General features: G+C 30.7%; 2 protein-coding genes and 2 pseudogenes across 3 annotated transcripts; 2 read left to right on the top strand and 2 right to left on the bottom strand.

The window, feature by feature from the left end:
* Positions 1-318: 318 nt before the first annotated feature.
* Positions 319-1,992, bottom strand: LOC114930769 (glucose dehydrogenase [FAD, quinone]-like; annotated as a pseudogene).
* Positions 1,993-9,510: 7,518 nt separating this feature from the next.
* Positions 9,511-13,857, top strand: LOC114937671 (Egg-derived tyrosine phosphatase). The gene is made up of 7 exons (XM_029311252.2): positions 9,511-9,906; positions 10,682-10,802; positions 10,892-11,463; positions 11,961-12,277; positions 12,355-12,781; positions 12,866-13,216; positions 13,288-13,857. Exons 1-7 carry the CDS (start codon positions 9,656-9,658, stop codon positions 13,412-13,414), a joined length of 2,166 nt encoding a protein of 721 aa, XP_029167085.2. The 5' UTR covers positions 9,511-9,655; the 3' UTR covers positions 13,415-13,857.
* A 179-nt stretch (positions 13,858-14,036) lies between these two features.
* LOC114937673 (peroxin 10) lies at positions 14,037-15,456 on the bottom strand. Its single transcript, XM_029311254.2, has 3 exons — positions 14,912-15,456; positions 14,573-14,824; positions 14,037-14,509 (listed from the first exon to the last, which is right to left on the bottom strand). Exons 1-3 carry the CDS (start codon positions 15,203-15,205, stop codon positions 14,195-14,197), a joined length of 861 nt encoding a protein of 286 aa, XP_029167087.1. The 5' UTR covers positions 15,206-15,456; the 3' UTR covers positions 14,037-14,194.
* An 858-nt stretch (positions 15,457-16,314) lies between these two features.
* Positions 16,315-17,940, top strand: LOC146720893 (palmitoyltransferase ZDHHC3-like; annotated as a pseudogene). The gene is made up of 4 exons (XR_014925878.1): positions 16,315-16,488; positions 17,048-17,331; positions 17,419-17,576; positions 17,662-17,940. The product of XR_014925878.1 is annotated as a palmitoyltransferase ZDHHC3-like (transcript).
* Positions 17,941-20,320: the final 2,380 nt, after the last annotated feature.

Here is a 20,320-nt window from a genome sequence, read left to right as displayed (position 1 = left end):
TTATATACATATGCTATTGCTAATTTTTACAAAATTATTTTATTGGAAGTAAACTAGTAATTAATTAGAATTTCGACACGCTTGGTCTAAAATGTGTCGATATAATTAATTTGTAATTATATCACAACTATTAAACTTTTTGTTATATTACATACCAAATATTATAAATAATTATATATAAATACCTTTTTCTAAATTATATTCTTATTTTAAAGAAAACTACATAATTTTTTTCAAAACTCTTTATGTATAACTTTTTACTAAAATTGTTATATTTAATCCAATTTTTTGATTAATCATACATTTGTATTACGCAATATTTTCCCATTAATTAATGTCAAGAAGTAGCAACGGTAATATTGTCTCTTTTGGTGCGGGATGATTGTATCCACATTGTCTTTATCATATCGGCACCCTTTTCAGCAATCATTATAACAGGTGCATTGATGTTGCCGCTAGTTATCGTTGGCATGATGGATGCATCGATAACGCGTAAACCTTCAATTCCATAGACTTTTAGTTCCGGATCTACAACCGCCATAGGATCGCTGGCCGGCCCCATCTTTGCTGTACAACTATAGTGATAGATGGGACATTGTATACATTTTTAGTATACATGTCCAATACTCGTCGGTGTAAAGTGCAATATGCTGGCAATTTGGTAACTGTTTGCTATGAAATCTAGAACCAAATTTCTTCATACTGTGCGTTTCGCCTAAGGCAACTGCTGCTTTGACACCCTCGCGAAGCACTGCTACATCTTCCGGATGAGTGAGATAATTGTGATACAGTAAAGGGTAGTGCAAAGCGTTTTTAGATTTCAGTCTAATATATCCGCGCGACTTAGGTCTGAGCATCATTGGAAACACGCCAAAAAACATCGTGGTAATTTAGTTCACTAAATACTTCATTGTAAAATTCATCAGTTAAACCATGAGCATTTTTTACATGGCTGCCGCCATCAGAATTGACTCCAGAAGATGTCAACATGAACTCGATATCGGGCCAATCAGTCTCATTGGCATACTTGGTAGCAATAAAGCCGACCGCCTCTAGACCAATGCTGGATGTCAACGGGCCATCTTCAGTGATGGCGTATCTCAATGCAGAATTAACATTGACAACGCGATGCATAACAACACTAATCTTATAGTCAATTGGAAAAACGAGCCCGCCAATTGCAATATGATCCTGCAAATTCGTCCGACACCAGGTGAGTCTTGAATTACAGGAATTTCCAGTTGTTCTAAATGGACACGTGGTCCTATTCCTGAGAGCATTAACAATTGCGGACTATTGATAGCTCCAGCAGAGAGGATTACTTCTTCTTTTTTTGCAAACACTATCTCCTTACGGCCATCTCTAATAAATTCTACACCATACGCTTTTTTGTTCTGCGGATCTATCAATATTCGAGTCACATGGCTCCACAAAGAAAGATGAAAATTCTTTCTTAATTGAATAGGTCGCACAAATGCTTTGGCAGTACTACATCTAGCACCCCGGCGCATTGTATACTGAAAAAAGGCGAAACCGGTTTGCTGTTCGCCATTGACCGTCGCAAATATCGTAACCCATCTCTTCACCAGCCTGAAGAAATGCAACACCCAACGGAGTAACATAAGGACTATCCTGCACAGTTAGATATCCTCCTGGGAAATAAAAAATAATAATATAAAATACTAATTTGCAATAATTTATTGTATATATGAAGAAAGATGGCGGAGCCTGAAAGGACAGAGGTTTTATGTGCTCGCTATTAAAGTATACTTTAATACGAGAGCGTCGAAATGCCAGTACCAAAACAGTATAACGCCGGTGAATTTAAGATTACTATGCCCGTATTGTAATTTAAAAAAAAGAGAACAAACGAATGCAGTACCGAGACGGTATATATGCCAATGAATTTGAGATACTGTGCCCGTACTGAATTAAAAAGGAGATGCATCGAATGCCAGGTACCGAAATGGTATATGCCGGGAATTTTGACATACTGTTGCGCGTATTGAAATTGAAAAAAAGAGAACGTCGAATGTTGTACGTCTCGTATTAAAAAATCAGAATTCAGATCAAGATCAGAAACACACATATGATACAGATAAGGTTTGCTGAATTTCGCCCAACGTCAATAACTGAGGCCGACATTGACGATATCCGGCAAATCGATTGTCATTTGATCAAGGCGCGACGTCGGCTCAAGGAAGGTTAGCATTACAAAAAAATTATATTTAAAATAGGAACGATATATAAATTCGACTCAAAACTAGCCAAAGAAAATTTTTATTTTATTTCCACAACGTTTCGACCATCTGTTTTTGATCTTTTCAAGTGAGAAACTAGAATGACAATTAATTAAGATTAATAAAGATAAACAATTAACATAAATTTAATATTCACTTGTATATTGTTGAACAATCATATAGTAAAAGAGGCTAGCATAACGAGCATTAAATAGAATGTTAGAATCAAGAAATTTATTTAATATATTCTGCAAGCATTGTTTAAACCGAAAAATATCACTCGAATCGGATAATAAACCGTAAATTTTACAAAATCTTACATAAAAGAATTAGACGTTTTGACTGCACGCAGTTTTCTTCAGGTGTTACATAAATTATCATGTCATATCTTAACCGCTATTATATTACATTAATATCCTATCGAATTAATAATGTTAGGAAATGTGTCACGTGTCGCAATGTGTCATATCTGATGTTTCGTCCATGAATCCTTTTGTGTAGAGATCCCTCTTAAGCTATAAAATGCTTCCCGTTGAAATTTCTTCGTTTCGTTGCGAGAAATGATTAATAACAATATGCATTGCGTGTATATTTGAAAGTAACCTATCTAAGGCTTACGGATTACCCAAAATTCATAAAGAAACCTATTCTATTTAGGATTATAATTCATCCATAAATACGGCTTTATATCCTTTAGCGTCCTATTTACAAAAAATTATATCAACCGGTATTCCCACAGCCAAGAGTCATATAAGAAAATTATGATTTGTACACATGCTCTCTTATAAAATATTGAGATAATGATATATTCTTTAGACGTAGTTTTGCTTTTACGAATGTACCTCTAGATCTGGCGTTAGATGGTATTGATAATAGGTGGGAAACACATTAACTATTCATACAAGAATACCTAAACTTTGAGTTCATACAAGGAGTTAAACTTATTTTAACTTCCTCATTTTTTACTTTATTACAACAAGATTTACAAACAAACCTTTGGGGTCCCAATGGGAATCTCCTTTGTCACCTATTATCGCGGATATAGTGATGCAGGATCTGGAGAACACAGTTTTTAACGCATTAAATATTAATTGTATTTTCTATCTTCTCCGATATGTTGATGACATATTGTTAGTTACATCTGCCGATAATATGAATCTAATCATCAATAGTTTCAATAATATCAGTGATAGATTAAAATCCCAGTAAGCGGGGAAGGTTAACCGTAGCCCTAAATTTTTTTTAGACATTCACTTAAAATAGTGACTATAGATATATATGGATTGGTACCAAAAGATAAACTTTTGTCAGGAAGAATATTATCATTTTACTATTACTCTAACCAATCTACATTGCCATAAAATACGGTGTAATTTTTTACATTTAGTCGACAGATGCTTTTTATTGTCGCATCCACAATTTTTTAAACAAAATACTTAGAGTTAATTATCAATATATTACTTACGAACGGTTATCCTTTTGATCTTATATTTAATAAAATTAATCACCGGTTTGGGGTTTTCTTATTTCCAACAAAACATCAAAGAAAAAAATAAATAATGGACTTACGAATAACCAGAAAATGAAATAAGAACAAAAAAATTAATAGTTGGATAATATTCAAGAGACACGGTAGTGTCTCGGACCAGTTAAGGGCGTAGCCGAGACACCGTGTATCTTAACGCGAGTCGGACATTTGAGTCTTTATAATATTTCGAATTCTCAATAACGGCTGAAGCAATCGAGTTTATACTAGACTTAATCGATAGATTGAGTTTGAATTATATAATAAAAGTGTCTTTATTTCTGCTCTACGTGATTTGTAAGCAGAGATATAAAAGCAAAGTCGAAAATGAAAATTTCTTTTAAGAAACTCCCCGTCATCATGTTCATCATCGACCACGCAAACATAGTAGTATCGTTGCTACACGATATTCCACGTATACAACACATGCGCACACATATATCACACATACACAACACATAAATAAGATGCATGTATTGGAAATGTCCATCTCGCACGTTTTACAACAGACGGCGATAGTTTCCCTCCGCTATATTTGACAGCGTGCGGGGTTAAGATATTTTCAATCAATCAACGTGCGGGGGTTAGATATTTTCAATTTCAACTTTTTACATTCAATTATTTTACATGTTATATTATTTGCAAACTTTATTGGTCTCAATATTTCAATTAATATTTCAATTATATAATGCCACCTATGTATGAAGTATGCATATATTTTTAATAATAGTGCCCTCCGCTATATTGACAGCCGTGCGGGGTTAGATATTTTCAATTTCCAATTTTTACATTCAATTTTAATGTTCTTATTTGCCAATTTATTGTCATAATTAATTTATGTGCAAGTTTACAGTCTGTGATACAAAATCAGATATTTTGCTATTATTTTCAATAATATTTCAATTATATAAATGCCTATGTATGAGTATGCATATATTTTTAATAATTTTCTTAATTAGCTTCTATATTTTTTTCAGTTGTACATCAAGCAGGTAGCATTATCAGCTCACTTGTGAGCTATGGGTTGGGCAATGGCTAGTTATCATCGCAGCATTCGATTAGCTTAACAAGATAAATCTAATATCAGTGCTATAGGAACTATTGTACAATTTTTCTGGCATTTTCTTATTGCAGGGTACATAGATATCCAATAAGTAATATACAAAATTGAAATATTATTCATCACACACTTTGTATCAAAATAATATATTTTTTAAAATTTATTTTAAATTTATTTAATCATTTTTATCATTGTGATTGTAGTGGCAAGGATCTTATTGCTCAGTGTCATTGCAAGCATCTGGCCTGTATATACCATAATATATTGTGTAATACATTGGCTAAGTATGACAATATAGATTTTGATAGATTCCCATGGAATATTGGAATTTTGTCGGACTTACAGTCATCCACCACATATGCAGCCTACAATTAAAGAACGCATTTATTCCATATGATTTGCTTCCGTTATTGGAATATTTAAAATAAAAATTTTATTAATAAATTTCGATGAAATAATTTATAAGAGGTTGAAGAAACTATGAAACAAATTCAGTCTCATAAAAGGGTAGTTGGAACAATAGTGGTGAATGCAGAAGGTATTACATGAGATCATTGACATGATTTACTTGTAGTTGTAAACAAAAATTTATAAAATTATATTTGTTTTAGGTATTCCTATAAAGTCAACATTAGATAATACGACAACAGTTCAATACGCAGGTTTGATAAGTCAATTGTCAGATAAAGCTCGTTCTGTCGTACGTGACTTGAATCCAACAAATGATTTAACTTTCTTGCGCATACGTAGCAAAAAACATAAAATTATGATGGCACCAGATAAAGAATTCATATTAATAGTAGTACAAAATCCAGTTGATTGATATTTAAAAGAAACAAAAATATATTTCAAAGTTAAGATTTATTTTTTTGGTTGTTAATTTAATCTGTATGCTACATTGGATGTTAATATCTATTCAATTAAATAAAGAAAAATAAAAGAATAAAGCTTAAAAATTATACAAAATGCAGTATTTAATTACTAATTTAACAAATTATGAACTTTTAGAGTTTTTAAATAGTGCTTTCTTCTTTGGTAACAATATTATATTTTTAAGTTTGATAATTATGAAAATATGTATATATAGTAATTCATGGCATGTTTATTTTTGTATTTAATACAATTATAAATGTACATTTCTCATCAATAAAATATCACAGTATCTTTTTTATAATTTAATTTTAATATTGAGATTGTTTTTATTCAGTGGGAAAAAAAATGTGTAGTTGGTCCCTATTAATTATACATACATATAAGAGTGTCGCACAAATAATTCTATGCAGTCTTTTTAAGACAATATAAAAATACTTATAAATATAATCAATTTAAATACATATAATCAAAATTGTATGTATTAAAATTCAATAGCATATAAAAAAGATTTTTTAAAATTATATATATATAATAAAAATCCAACATTTTATATATATATATATATATATATATATATATATTTATTTATTGTATATCATAAATATATATTTATTTATTTATATTTACCTATCTTTTTTTTATATATATGGTAGAAATACAATGCATGAGTTATTTTATTTTGCAAAATTTTTGAAAGTTAAACTATTAATTACAATGAAATTATTTCATATAATACCGAGATTCTTTTCATAATAAAGATTAAGAGAGAGTTAGATTTTATCATAAGATTTATAAAAGTCATAAGATAAGGTTAATTGCATATTGTATAGTTTATCTCTCATTTTTTAAAGTAAATAAATATCAAAGTTACATTGCTTGAACTGGTGTGTTTGAAGTATGTTGTCTTTTTGAGGGATGCAAGACAATATAGTACAAAAGCATTGCTGTAATTCCCAAGAAAAAGGAAATGATACAAATAATAAAGATTATATTAAAGTACTAAGCCTCTTTAACTGCAGGAGGACAAGCATATTGCCATAATAAATTTGCTGCAATATTTTCAAAAAAGCAGATAACATAGAAAGATAGATGTTTTCAAAATGTTTTGCTATCTACAGCATTGAGATATATAAAAATGTGCACTATGCCAATAACGGAAGCAAATAATATGGAATAAATGCGTTCTTTAATTGTAGGCTGCATATGTGGTGGATGACTGCAAGTCCGACAAAATTCCAATATTCCATGGGAATCTATCAAAATCCATATTGTCATACTTAGCCAATGTATTACACAATATATTATGGTATATACAGGCCAGATGCTTGCAATGACACTGAGCAATAAAATCCTTGCCACTACAATCACAATGATAAAAATGATTAAATAAATTTAAAATAAATTTTTAAAAATATATTATTTTGATACAAATTGTGTGATGAATAATATTTAATTTTGTATATTAATTATTGGATATATATGTACCTAAAATAAGAAAATGCCAGAAAAATTGAATTTGCTTATTTATTTAAAGATGCTTATTATATACAAAAATGAATGATATAATCTCTAAAAACTCACCTTTAAAAAAAGGTAAAAAAAGGCGACCAGTTAAGGGCACGCCATTAACAAAAATTATCCATTGCAAACCCATGTACAATAGAATTGTATGAAAAATTATCGATTATAAACCCATGTACAATCGTAACAAAAGTAATGAAATAAAAAAAAAATTGCGCCAAGTGAAAGTAGAAACTTGTACCAGTGGAAAATTAAAGTTGCAGACATATATAGAGTCGTATAATGAATCAATAAAAATTTAAATTTGCAAATGTAGAATTGTACCATAAAAAAACTTATCTTTTAAAAAAAAAGATAAACAAGATGCCAAGTCCATGCGCCATGTGAAAAAGTGTTAAACAAAAAAGTATTTTTAAGTAAAAAAATCTATCAATTGACAAAAATTTATGTTCTAAAATTAATATCTCTACAAAAAGTAATGTCCAATTATTGCGCGAATAAATAAACATTTTTATAAAAAATTAAAATTTAAAAACTTATGCAAATTTAAAATTAATATAAAATAAAAAGAAATAAAAAAATTTTAGTTAAAAAAACTGGGCGCGCTGCAATGAGTTTAAAAGTAACAATTTAATTTTAATATCATTAGAATATTATTTAGCAGCGCGCCCAGTTTTTTTAACTAAAATTTTTTTATTTCTTTTTATTTTATATTAATTTTAAATTTGCATAAGTTTTTAAATTTTAATTTTTTATAAAAATGTTTATTTATTCGCGCAATAATTGGACATTACTTTTTGTAGAGATATTAATTTTAGAACATAAATTTTTGTCAATTGATAGATTTTTTTACTTAAAAATACTTTTTTGTTTAACACTTTTTCACATGGCGCATGGACTTGGCATCTTGTTTATCTTTTTTTTTAAAAGATAAGTTTTTTTATGGTACAATTCTACATTTGCAAATTTAAATTTTTATTGATTCATTATACGACTCTATATATGTCTGCAACTTTAATTTTCCACTGGTACAAGTTTCTACTTTCACTTGGCGCAATTTTTTTTTTATTTCATTACTTTTGTTACGATTGTACATGGGTTTATAATCGATAATTTTTCATACAATTCTATTGTACATGGGTTTGCAATGGATAATTTTTGTTAATGGCGTGCCCTTAACTGGTCGCCTTTTTTTACCTTTTTTTAAAGGTGAGTTTTTTAAACAACTAACACTAAAATAATCTTAATTAAAAAACTAATTATAGTTAAAATTAATATGAAAGAAACAAATATACTAAACACGCGTACACAACACGTAAAATTTATTTATTTCAAGGAAAAACAGCGTAAAGCGATCTCTATCGTATTATAACTCTGAGCGTATTATGCGATGCAATCTGTGGCACAGCGAGTGGACTGATTGTCGTATACAGATTGCAAGAAACATTTGAACTAAAAAAAATTGAATATCTAAATTATATGTGTGGGCGTTTGCATTAATAATTAAATTCCTTGCAGAATTAAAAAATAATTTATTTTGTTCCATTACAAAAAAAATTATCAAATAATGATATATTGATTATTACACATTTATACACATAATAACTTATTTGAAAAAAGTGAAAAAAAAATCTGAAAAAGGCAGGGGTTTGAACTTGAAATGTCCACGATTTCAGCTCGTCATCTTAGTTGCTCGGCTACGCATGCTACTTGACGTTCTTTTATACCGGCATGATACATTAGGCATGGAAACTTTAAATAATTGTACATTATTACACGTTGACATTGCACTTCATATTAATAGAAGCGGCGATAAATATTAAATATAATATAATATATATTAAAAATTACATTCCAAAATCCAGGTGGTCGAACAATTAATCGTTCTTTTTATTTTAATTAAAATAAGATTTATATATTTCATTACACATATACATATATATATATATATATTTTAATAATTATATTTTAGTTTTTATACAAATTATATAAATACATATATATATATATATATATATATATATAAATAAAGAGAAAAGATCGCACATATACAGAATGAATACGTGATACTGTGTTAACACGAAAATTATGGGCGTAGCACGGACTCGCACCAAATACAAACTTTATCGACCCTGCCAGAAAATGGGTGTGCAGTTAGTTCCGATATTAAAAACGGGTGCGAGGGGCGCTTCAAGCAGTCCCGTAAAAACGGTAACAGCCAAAACGCCGGCCTGGCCGCTCTCATCTTTCTCTCTGGCGCGACTTTCACGCGTGTGTGAGAAACGAAACACACCGATGTGTCTCGCGATGACGTGTAAAAGGGGACGGGAAGGAGGAGAGAGAAAGGCGCGGCGCGTGCGTCTCTGAGCAAGGAGTAACCTTACTTTATATCGTTACGATACGCGAAACGTGATCGCGAAATACGGCATCTCGTATATGTGCGAATATATATGGTTTATGATAAACGCCGCAAGAAAATTCAAACGCGAACGAGAAGATCCACCCGTTTCATTATCGAATGCGCTAGCATCTTTCGCGATATATTTTGAATTTTATAAAACTTGGAATATTCTATCTCTCGAGAAAAAAAAGAAAGAAAGAAAAACACCCACTCGCGTCGCGCGAATCCTTTCTGAGAACGCGAAATATTCTAAAAATACGTCTGGCCGTTGTTACAAAGACCCAAGGTTGTATGATAATCCTATCGTAGTGTTTGTCCTTATGTGTGTACGTGGAGAACTTGAATTTTATGCATGTTCATCTTGATTGACAGTACATTGACGGGTTATACACGTTTTTCATTGTTCGCACGAATAATTTGTTATATCTCGCTAAATGGTTTTTCTTTTTCGTGATTAATGTAGAAGCACCGTTACAAACTTCGCGAACTCGAAATAATATTTGAGAGAAAAAGTTTTGATTTTTCTCTGATTTCTTACGCATTTTTTTCACATTATAAAAGTATTGAATTAAAAAACAAAAGAATTTTAGAAATATTTCTTGCTGATCGAAGAACAAGTTTTATATATATATGTTTTGAAATTTTTTGTATTTATATTGATAATTCTAATCAACTTCATTGTTGAATTTTTTTGTGTCAATCATATGTGAGAGATAAAGGTCAAACATAAGTGTAGAGATAATTTTATCTATAACGATAAAACATACATATATAAACAAATATATAACATTACATCTATAGAAATAATATTTCATTATTAAAAGATTGTGTCGTCAACTCTTGAAGATGAATTGTGGTGAGAAGAATTTGATGAATATCAATTTGCGATACTGCAAACTCTGTATTTTGGATATATGTATTCCTTAAATTTAATGTTTGTGTTCTATCTCTGCCATGTAAGATACTGGCCAATGGATAATTAATGCTCCGTGAGTTTGATTGTAATAGTTGCAAGAAGTTAGTGCCTCTTCAGGAAGATTTCTCAAACAATATTTCTACAGAAAATCTGGAAAACGCATCTGTCCACGAAAAATCATGACTGACATTAATATAAACGATCTAGGAAACCTTATCACATATTTTGCAAAGAACACTTACAAGGCCACAGTTGATAATGTCAGAGTAATTATTCTACAATTATATATTCTTACAATTGTACATGTTAGCACTGTTAAGCTTTTTATGGAATAAATGACATGTATTCGTTACAGATTCAAGAAATTATGCAAAGATGTAAGCTGCTTGCATCTTTCGATTATGATTATCACATAATTGACAACTATGATGGCATCCTCTGCGGACATTATCCTAGAGATCTTATAATATTGGAACATGATAAATTACAAAATTCAAAAAAGTATGATACATCACTGCCACCGTCGTACATACGAGAAAGCATGACTGAAACTATATATGTAAAGAATAAGCTCAAGAAATTGATGAAAGAATCAAGATTTGCTAGATGTCGTTCAAGATTCCCAACGCCAGTGATACTTTACAAGGGTAGACATGTATGCAGATCCGCAACATTAGCCAGTAAGCCAGAAATGATGTGTAGAACTGGATTAGATATGCTATCTAATGTAGCTGGTACCAGTTCTACATCACCAGATCCATTGGTAGACAAAAGTTTAACGCAAGTTGCAGAAGTTACAGAAGATTTAAAGTTTACTGACATGAAGAATAATCTTAGATTGTATGATATAGAACTCCTGAAGACTCTTAATGTGGGAACCATCATTGATTTCATGGTTGAGAAGAAAAAGGTCAAATTTGGAGTAAAGTAAGGCTGTCACTAAGTATCTTTTTTTTTTTTTTACGTATTTATGTATTTTTCAAAGAGTAAATATTGAAAAGGTAGAGAAAAAATAAATACATAGAATTATTTAATTATTAAACTTTGCTCAATAAATTTAAAAAATAAATAATTACACAGTTTGAAAGAAATATAAATTGTAATAAAAGCATATACAAGAGAAAAAGATTATATTAAGATTATTTTATTATAAATAGGTAGATAGACAGATTATTTCATTGGATAAAAAAATCTAATAAAGATTACATACTTTGTCATAATAATGTTTAGGATGAAATATATATAGTTTTGAGAAGAGAACTGCATACACAATAGACAATAACTATTCCAATAAAGAAGATGTCCATCTTTGCAAATGCAGTAGTAAAGTTCCATAATAATAGTTCTTAGTCTAAGCGGTCTATTTTATTCTATAAATCCACTTTTAGAGACCCTTAAACAGAGCTCTTTTGTTCGGTACTCAGCGTAACTTCATCGGAGAAGGTAGACCAGGAGAAAAGGTACGATGACTTTAACCTCATTTCACTGCCATATCCTGGATGTGAATTCTTCAAGGAATTTAGAAACAAAGATTATCGATCAAGAGGTTTGGTATTTGACTGGTACCAAAATTATGTAGACGCGATAATCCGTATACCTGATGGCCCCTCCGATCAATTACGAATCACCTGGAATAAATACAGAGAATGGGATCTAGTCAGATTAACGCAGAATTATTTAAGATTAATACTAATATATTTGAGCGATAGTAAGAATGGAATATTAATTCACTGCATCTCAGGTACGGATAAAATATATATTTTCTTCCTGTTAAAAAGTTTAAAAAAATTTCTAGTGAAATTAATATATTATTTACAGGCTGGGATCGTACACCATTATTTATTTCATTATTGAGAATTAGTCTCTGGGCCGATGGTGTAATTCATAAAACATTAAATTCATATCAATTACTTTATTACACTATCGCCTATGACTGGCTGCTCTTTGGACACGATTTACGAGATCGACTAAATAAAGGAGAGGAGATATTCTTCTTTTGCTTTGATTTCTTAAAATATATTGAAACTGAAGATTTCAGTATACATTATAAGTGTAACGAGAAAACATCAAAGTCTAGCGACTCGCATCCGGAAACTATCACGATAAACGCCGAATCCTTTGAATTTATCGCCGCTCCTAGTTTCAGTTCATCTAGTTCTATTGAACAAACCAGTGAAGATGGTGATTCAACAGCTGTATTTTTCGATAATTTGGATAGTCAGGATTTGGATTCTCGAAATAATGTGTAATTATTTTAATTATTTATTTTTAAGTATCATTGCTAAATATTGATCTGATAAACATTTATACATATCCATATTTGTTACAGCACTCTTACATCTGGGACACTTAATGTGTCTCCAAATAAAGAGGATGGTACCAAACAGGGATCGCGTTTATCTCTATCCACAAATCGTACATCTCCGATTGGAGTTCCTATACCACATAATACTCGACGGATTCGACAACGAAATGATTCAACGTCTTCGGGTGATTCCTGGCAACTGGTGACAGGGACAGGTAGTCTGTGTGGTTCCACATCCGCTAATGCTGCCTGTATGGACAGCATGTTAATTCCTGGTTTAGATTGTAAGCCTTCGTGTGCAGCTTGCACAACTCCACGCACGTTACAAGGAAATGCAAACACAAATGATGACGAAGTTGCTTCTCAGCCTGTACAGTAAGTTTTTAATAATTTTTTTAGATTGCATTAAATTTTTTTAAATCTACAATTACATTAAAATATTTTAGACGTAAAGAACGATTGCGTTGCCTCCGAAATATATTTTGTAAAGCCTATGGACCTCATGGATTTCGATGGAAGGACGAGGCGAGTGGCATTAGCCAATATTTTGGAAATATTGTTGGGATGACTTAGACTTGACGCACATCCTAGTGACTGAAATACTGTTACTGACTGTCTAAGAACACGAATTTACAGTCTCGATTTTCTTTATTCTAAATGATATCAGAGAACTCCGAGCATTTCGAAGATTTTCACTCTTTCTAATAAGCAAAAATAAAAAAGTATATCATATACACATAGTATATATAGTATATACATTTTTTATTTTACTCACTTTTTACTATAATATTGTCATGTACATATAAGTGCCAGTGCAAAAAAAAACAGCAATTTAATACAAAGAATTTAGAATAGAGAAAATTGACTATATTGTTAATAATACTTATGTCCAATTGACAATTTTATAAACTACAATTTATATAACAAAAATGAGAATTGTATATTATTGTTTCTCAAAAAATGTTATATACAACACGATATGTGCAAATAATAGAATAAAAGTCAATATTTTTGTACATGTCTACATAGAATATATTAATTTTATCTCCTTCCATATAGAATTAGTATTAATTTTTATTAATAGACATCAATATTTGCATAAATTTACAAATTAAACATTTAAATAAATGAATAAAAAATTTAAAATTATATTTTAGGATATTTTAACAAATCTGGAAGGAAAGATAAGATAAAATTACTTTATACAGAATAGATTTATTTCATTTCAAAGATCAAGATGACTTTGTTTTAAAATTTTACTTTAAAAATAATTAAAGATATAGTATTAGTTCTTTTTACATTTTTGTATATATATACATATTCAAGAAATATATAATCAACTATCACAGAAAATTATAGATTCATCACATGTACAATTCTTGATGGTGGTACATATTCTCTGCAATATGGACATTGTGGTTTAACACGTAACCACTCACTGAGACAAGTCCAACAAAACAAATGACCACATAATGTTGCAGTTGTTGCTGTCGTTTCGAGGCATAATTGACAACTATGACTAATACATTTTGTATTAGATGTACTTGTGATTGTAGTATCTTGCATCTTGCTACACTGCCAAATTCTTAATAGACATTGAATTAGAGTAGCAATTCCTAACAGTCTTAATCCCCAGCTGACGGTATCCACCGGTCGAGGACCATATACCTTTAAATCACATTGGAGATAAGAACAATAAGATTATATTACAAAAAGATTTTAAGATTTTACCTTTGTATGATCTAATCCAACAATTCTTTGACCCAGGCTGTAATATCTACCGTAAATGTAAAATATTCCTTTATGGAATAACACAATTACAGGTATCATTGTGCGCAGTTTGGACAGGAAGTTATTAAGAAATGTTATTGCTGTTGGTGTCAGCTCACTATGGGGCCTGTTCACGTAAGCTTGACACTGTCCCAATAATTTGAGCACCATTCTCTCTCCGAGGCATTCCAAAATCGCAGCCAACACTCTGACCTTAATAAAAAGAGAAGAAAAATTTGGAATTTAATTAAGATTCTCTCACAGAGAATAAACATAATAAACTTTCTTATTGAAACGTACAGTTAGTGTAGGAACTTTGCGCGCCTCCAGATTAGCCTGTACAATGCCGGTGTATTCCTCGCCCAGGGTTTGATTTCCCATCCCCGACGTGAAGATAAAATACACTAATTTGAGCGGAATATCAGACTGAATATAGTGAAACAACGGTCTGTGTATTCCAAAATTGTGCAGTATCTCGGATAATTTCTGCTTCAAATGATTCACAAAATCGTCGTCTCGTTGATGACAGCGCAATATTTCCGCTTGACTCGCACATTTTAATCTACGGGTAGACCATTTTTTGACAGTTCCCATTTTTTTTATTTAACGCACGTTTGTTGTGGCCGAGTGTATATATATTAAAAAATCATGCCATGTCACGCGTGGGTCTCCTACGAGAATACAAATAAGTAATCTCTCTCTCTTCTTTCATTCCGTTTCATTCTCGCTCTTTTGTGGTCAATGATGTCAATGTCAGATTTTTCTGCGCATGCGCAGTAGCTCAACAATCATATGACATTAAATAGCAATGTCAATAGGCCTATTATCATTAATATAAAATAGAAAATATGTAAATAATGATATAAAGATCAAAATATTTTAAAAATCAAATTAGATAAAATATTTTATTTTTGTCGCGCGCGAAGTGTCTAAATAATCAGCCAAAATTATGTATAAATCGCAAAAATATATATTGCATCAATTTTTACAAACTGCCAAATCGGAAAAGAAAGTAAAGAATATCGTGGTTTCGCTAGAAAACATTTACAGATTACATAATAATCGAGAAAACGCGGAAGTTATGCGCGCAACGCTTTCTTTCGCGAACCTGTCGAGTTGACCAGCTGATTACGCAGTGAAACCCGAACCGGCCAATAGGAACAGCTATAGAGACTCTATGTCATTTTCGCGATTGGTTTCACCGCGTGTCGATAAGAAAATAATAAATATACAGTATATTATACGATGCTTCCGATTCTAATCTACTAAACGCAACCCAATTATTGCATAACGATTCGTCGACGGATCGTTGGATCGCTATTACGTATATTTTATGATGTAAAAGGGACAACGGGTTGTTCATGTAACATGAAGTTGGCTACAAAAATGGTGAATTAGTCGGGCTTTCGCTCAAGTGTCTCTATCACAGCTGTTCCACTGCTCCGTTTGACAGATCGCTGCCGTGTTTGACAGGTCGGTTCGTAAAAAATCGAAAAATCTTATCAGAGTCTTGAAACACGAATAGAGAGTTCCGAGTATCGGATCTTCCCTCAGAATCTTGCGCGGATTATGTATTGTATACATACGTCGTCTTCATCGACACGTTGACGGATGTAATGTCAAATTTAATGTCAAACGATTAATGATTTAATATGCAGCCGCTCGACGATAATCGGATGACATGAGACTTGTGTGCGGACGTGATGAGGAACTGGGATATTGTTGAACGCCGGGTGGGATATTCGTCGTTAGTGGAAACGAAAAATGTTCGTCAGGGATCCCTGTGGCATCATATGCATTATCGTCACCTACATAGCGGTGTTTTACGCTGATTACGTTGTGGTGCGATGGATCGTGTTGCATACCATGCAAGACAGGTTCGTACGGCAGCTCTGATCGGCAGAAATTACAAGAATCGACATTTAATTATCTTCAGACAGTTGTGTCATATTTTGCGCAACACATCCTTATAAGATTTGGCCTGTTGAAATGTAAACAATATAAGATGCTTGAATAATTTGAAACTCTCTCAAGGATTGTACGCAAACTGTAAATATTATGAATTAAAAAAAGATTTAAATGCTAGAAAAAATGTATAGTAATTTTTAATATTTTATACAAGGATAGAGAATGTATCGCTGTGAAGAGTTAAATATAATATAATACTTATTGTTAGCAAATCGCTAAGACGAGGAATAATCTCTAAATTGAGATTTAAATTTCTCTTCTCCTTACTCCCCTAAAATTGATGTAGACGAGAAAAATATATTGATCAGAAAAAGGAAGATCTAATATTTTATATTCTTCTCTATCAATTGAAAATAGATCAGAATTATTAAAATTTTATGCTTCTTGTAGAGATGTGTGTACTCTTCAAAATATAACATTTATTTTAGACTATACTATTCAGATATTATATTTTTCGTTTTGTTTTAGCTTATGGGGCCCCTTTTCATATAATAGCATTCAACACGGTTGTACTTCTTTTAATGATGGCACACTTGAAAGCTGTCTGTAGCGATCCTGGTATAGTACCCTTACCACAAAATAGAATGGACTTTTCCGATATTCATGTTTCTGGAGGTAATGATGATCATGAGGGCGATGAGAAGGATGATTGGACAGTGTGCACTAGATGTGAAACTTATAGGCCCACCTAGAGCGCACCATTGTAGAATCTGCAAACGTTGCATCAGGAGAATGGATCATCATTGTCCGTGGTGGTAACTATTATAGTTATTAGATAAGATTTATATACATTATTATATTATAATTATTAAATTAATTTTTATAATTGACTTTTTTAGGATCAATAATTGTGTCGGCGAAAGAATCAAAAATACTTCATACAATTTCTGGTATACGTCGGTGCATTAGCTATATATGCTATTGTTTTAGTTATTATATCATGGATTTATGACTGCCCACAGTGCAATAATGACATTGCAATCAAGCAAAATCGCATGTACGTATCTGTATTCTTATCTGAAGAAACGCTCTATAAGAATTCTAAAACTAAAAAAAACTTATATATCGATATTTTATTGCAGTTTACATTGTGTGATATTAGTTTTGGAATCTGCATTGTTCGGTATGTTTGTCATAGCGATTCTGGTGGATCAGTTTCAAGCGATTCTAGGCGATGAAACCGCTGTGGAACGCGTACAAGGTATACAACAGCGCTATCACAATAAGAATACACCACGAACATTACGCTTTTGGCCCAAGTGTGTGGCAAGAGTCATCCGATATTTTGGTTGCTGCCTTGTCACAATCCCGCCACGTTATTCCTTCAGAAGGATGCGTATTTAATTGACCACGAAGTTTGAGACTAAACACGAGAGAGTGTACTATATCTGCACACAGTATTCTTCTCTTTTGTATTATTTGTCTATACATCAATTTATTAGCAATTCTTTTCTTAGATTAACTTAATATGTCTTTATATGGATTATATATTGACATTATTATATAGATTTGAGACTTGTAGCTATAATTTTTTCTACGGCGCAAAAATAAAATATTTATATATCCTACCTCTGTAAAGAAACTCTATCATCATTATTATTATATTTCTTATATAATAATATGATTAGTACATATATACATTAAATATACATTAAATATACATTATATCTATATATATTACGTACATTATCTATAATTAGATATGTATTTAAACTGTGAACAAACAATAGCTTTAATTAATATTGCTTATGTTTGAAACATACATGATAACAGTATATAATATAAATGAAAATGGAATATTTTTGTTATGTTAATAAATTAATTTTTTATCTTTTAAAGTTGAGATATCTATAAGAGTAAGAGTGATATACTTTAAGTGATATGCAAGAATGTCAATTCTTTAATTGAAAACGATGCTAGAACTTATCCTCGCCTAATAATTTTTATTTGCTGCAAGGATTGTATTGTGTGGTATTTTAGAAAAAATAAAGTTGTTATTAACTTTAAAAGAAATTTATTATTAATAATTCATATCATGTAATTTTTTATTATATCTAAAATTACGATATTAGATGCTTGATAATTAATGTTGATAGTTTTGTTGATTAATTCTATTGTTATATTGCTGGAGAATTATATTTTGTTAATTAAACATAATAAATTAAAGTATTTTTAATGTTAATATATATATACAGAGAGAAAGATGAGAGCGGCCAGGCCGGCGTTTGGCTGTTCCGTTTTTACGGGACTGCTTGAAGCGCCCCTCGCACCCGTTTTTAATATCGGAACTAACTGCACACCCATTTTCTGGCAGGGTCGATAAAGTTTGTATTTGGTGCGAGTCCGTGCTACGCCCATAATTTGCGTGTTAACACAGTATCACGTATTCATTCTGTATATGTGCGATCTTTTCTCTTTATTTATATATATATAGATATATATATATATGTATTTATATAATTTGTATAAAAACTAAAATATAATTATTCAAATATATATATATATATATGTATAGGTGTCATGAAATATATAAATCTTATTTTAATGAAAAATAAAAAGAACGATTAATTGTTCGACCACCTGGATTTTGGAATGTAATTTTTAATATAATATTATATTATATTTAATATTTATCGCCGCTTCTATTAATATGAAGTGCAATGTCAACGTGTAATAATGTACAATTATTTAAAGTTTCCATGCCTAATGTATCATGCCGGTATAAAAGAACGTCAAGTAGCATGCGTAGCCGAGCAACTAAGATGACGAGCTGAAATCGTGGACATTTCAAGTTCAAAACCCCTGCCTTTTTCAGATTTTTTTTTTCACTTTTTTCAAATAAGTTATTATGTGTATAAATGTGTAATAATCAATATATCATTATTTGATAATTTTTTTTTGTAATGGAACAAAATAAATTATTTTTTTAATTCTGCAAGGAATTTAATTATTAATGCAAACGCCCACACATATAAGTTTAGATATTCAATTTTTTTTTAGTTCAAATGTTTCTTGGCAATCTGTATACGACAATCAGTTCCACTCGCTGTGCCACAGATTGCATCGCATAATACGTCAGAGTTATAATACGATAGAGATCGCTTTACGCTGTTTTTCCTTGAACTAAATAATTTTACGTGTTGTGTACGCGTGTTTAGTATATTGTTTTCTTTCATATTAACTTTTAACTAAATTAGTTTTTTAATTAAGATTATTTTAGTGTTAGTTGTTTAAAAAACTCACCTTTAAAAAAAGGTAAAAAAAGGCGACCAGTTAAGGGCACGCCATTAACAAAAATTATCCATTGCAAACCCATGTACAATCGAATTGTATGAAAAATTATCGATTATAAACCCATGTTACAATCGTAACAAAAGTAATGAAATAAAAAAAAAATTGCGCCAAGTGAAAGTATGAAACTTGTACCAGTGGAAAATTAAAGTTGCAGACATATATAGAGTCGTATAATGAATCAATAAAATTAAATTTGTCAAATGTAGAATTGTACCATAAAAAACTTATCTTTTAAAAAAAGATAAACAAGATGCCAAGTCCATGCGCCACTGTGAAAAGTGTTAAACAAAAAGTATTTTTAAGTAAAAAAATCTATCAATTGACAAACAATTTATGTTCTAAAATTAATATCTCTACAAAAAGTAATGGTCCAATTATTGCGCGAATAAATAAAACATTTTTATAAAAATTAAAATTTAAAAACTTATGCAAATTTAAATTAATATA

Source organism: Nylanderia fulva, unplaced genomic scaffold, assembly GCF_048542155.1.
Source record: "Nylanderia fulva isolate GAGA-0341 unplaced genomic scaffold, ASM4854215v1 Scaffold590, whole genome shotgun sequence".
Lineage (NCBI taxonomy): Eukaryota > Metazoa > Arthropoda > Insecta > Hymenoptera > Formicidae > Nylanderia > Nylanderia fulva.
The sequence above is the reverse complement of the archived record's forward strand: the minus strand, read 5'-3'. Positions and strand labels throughout refer to the sequence as shown.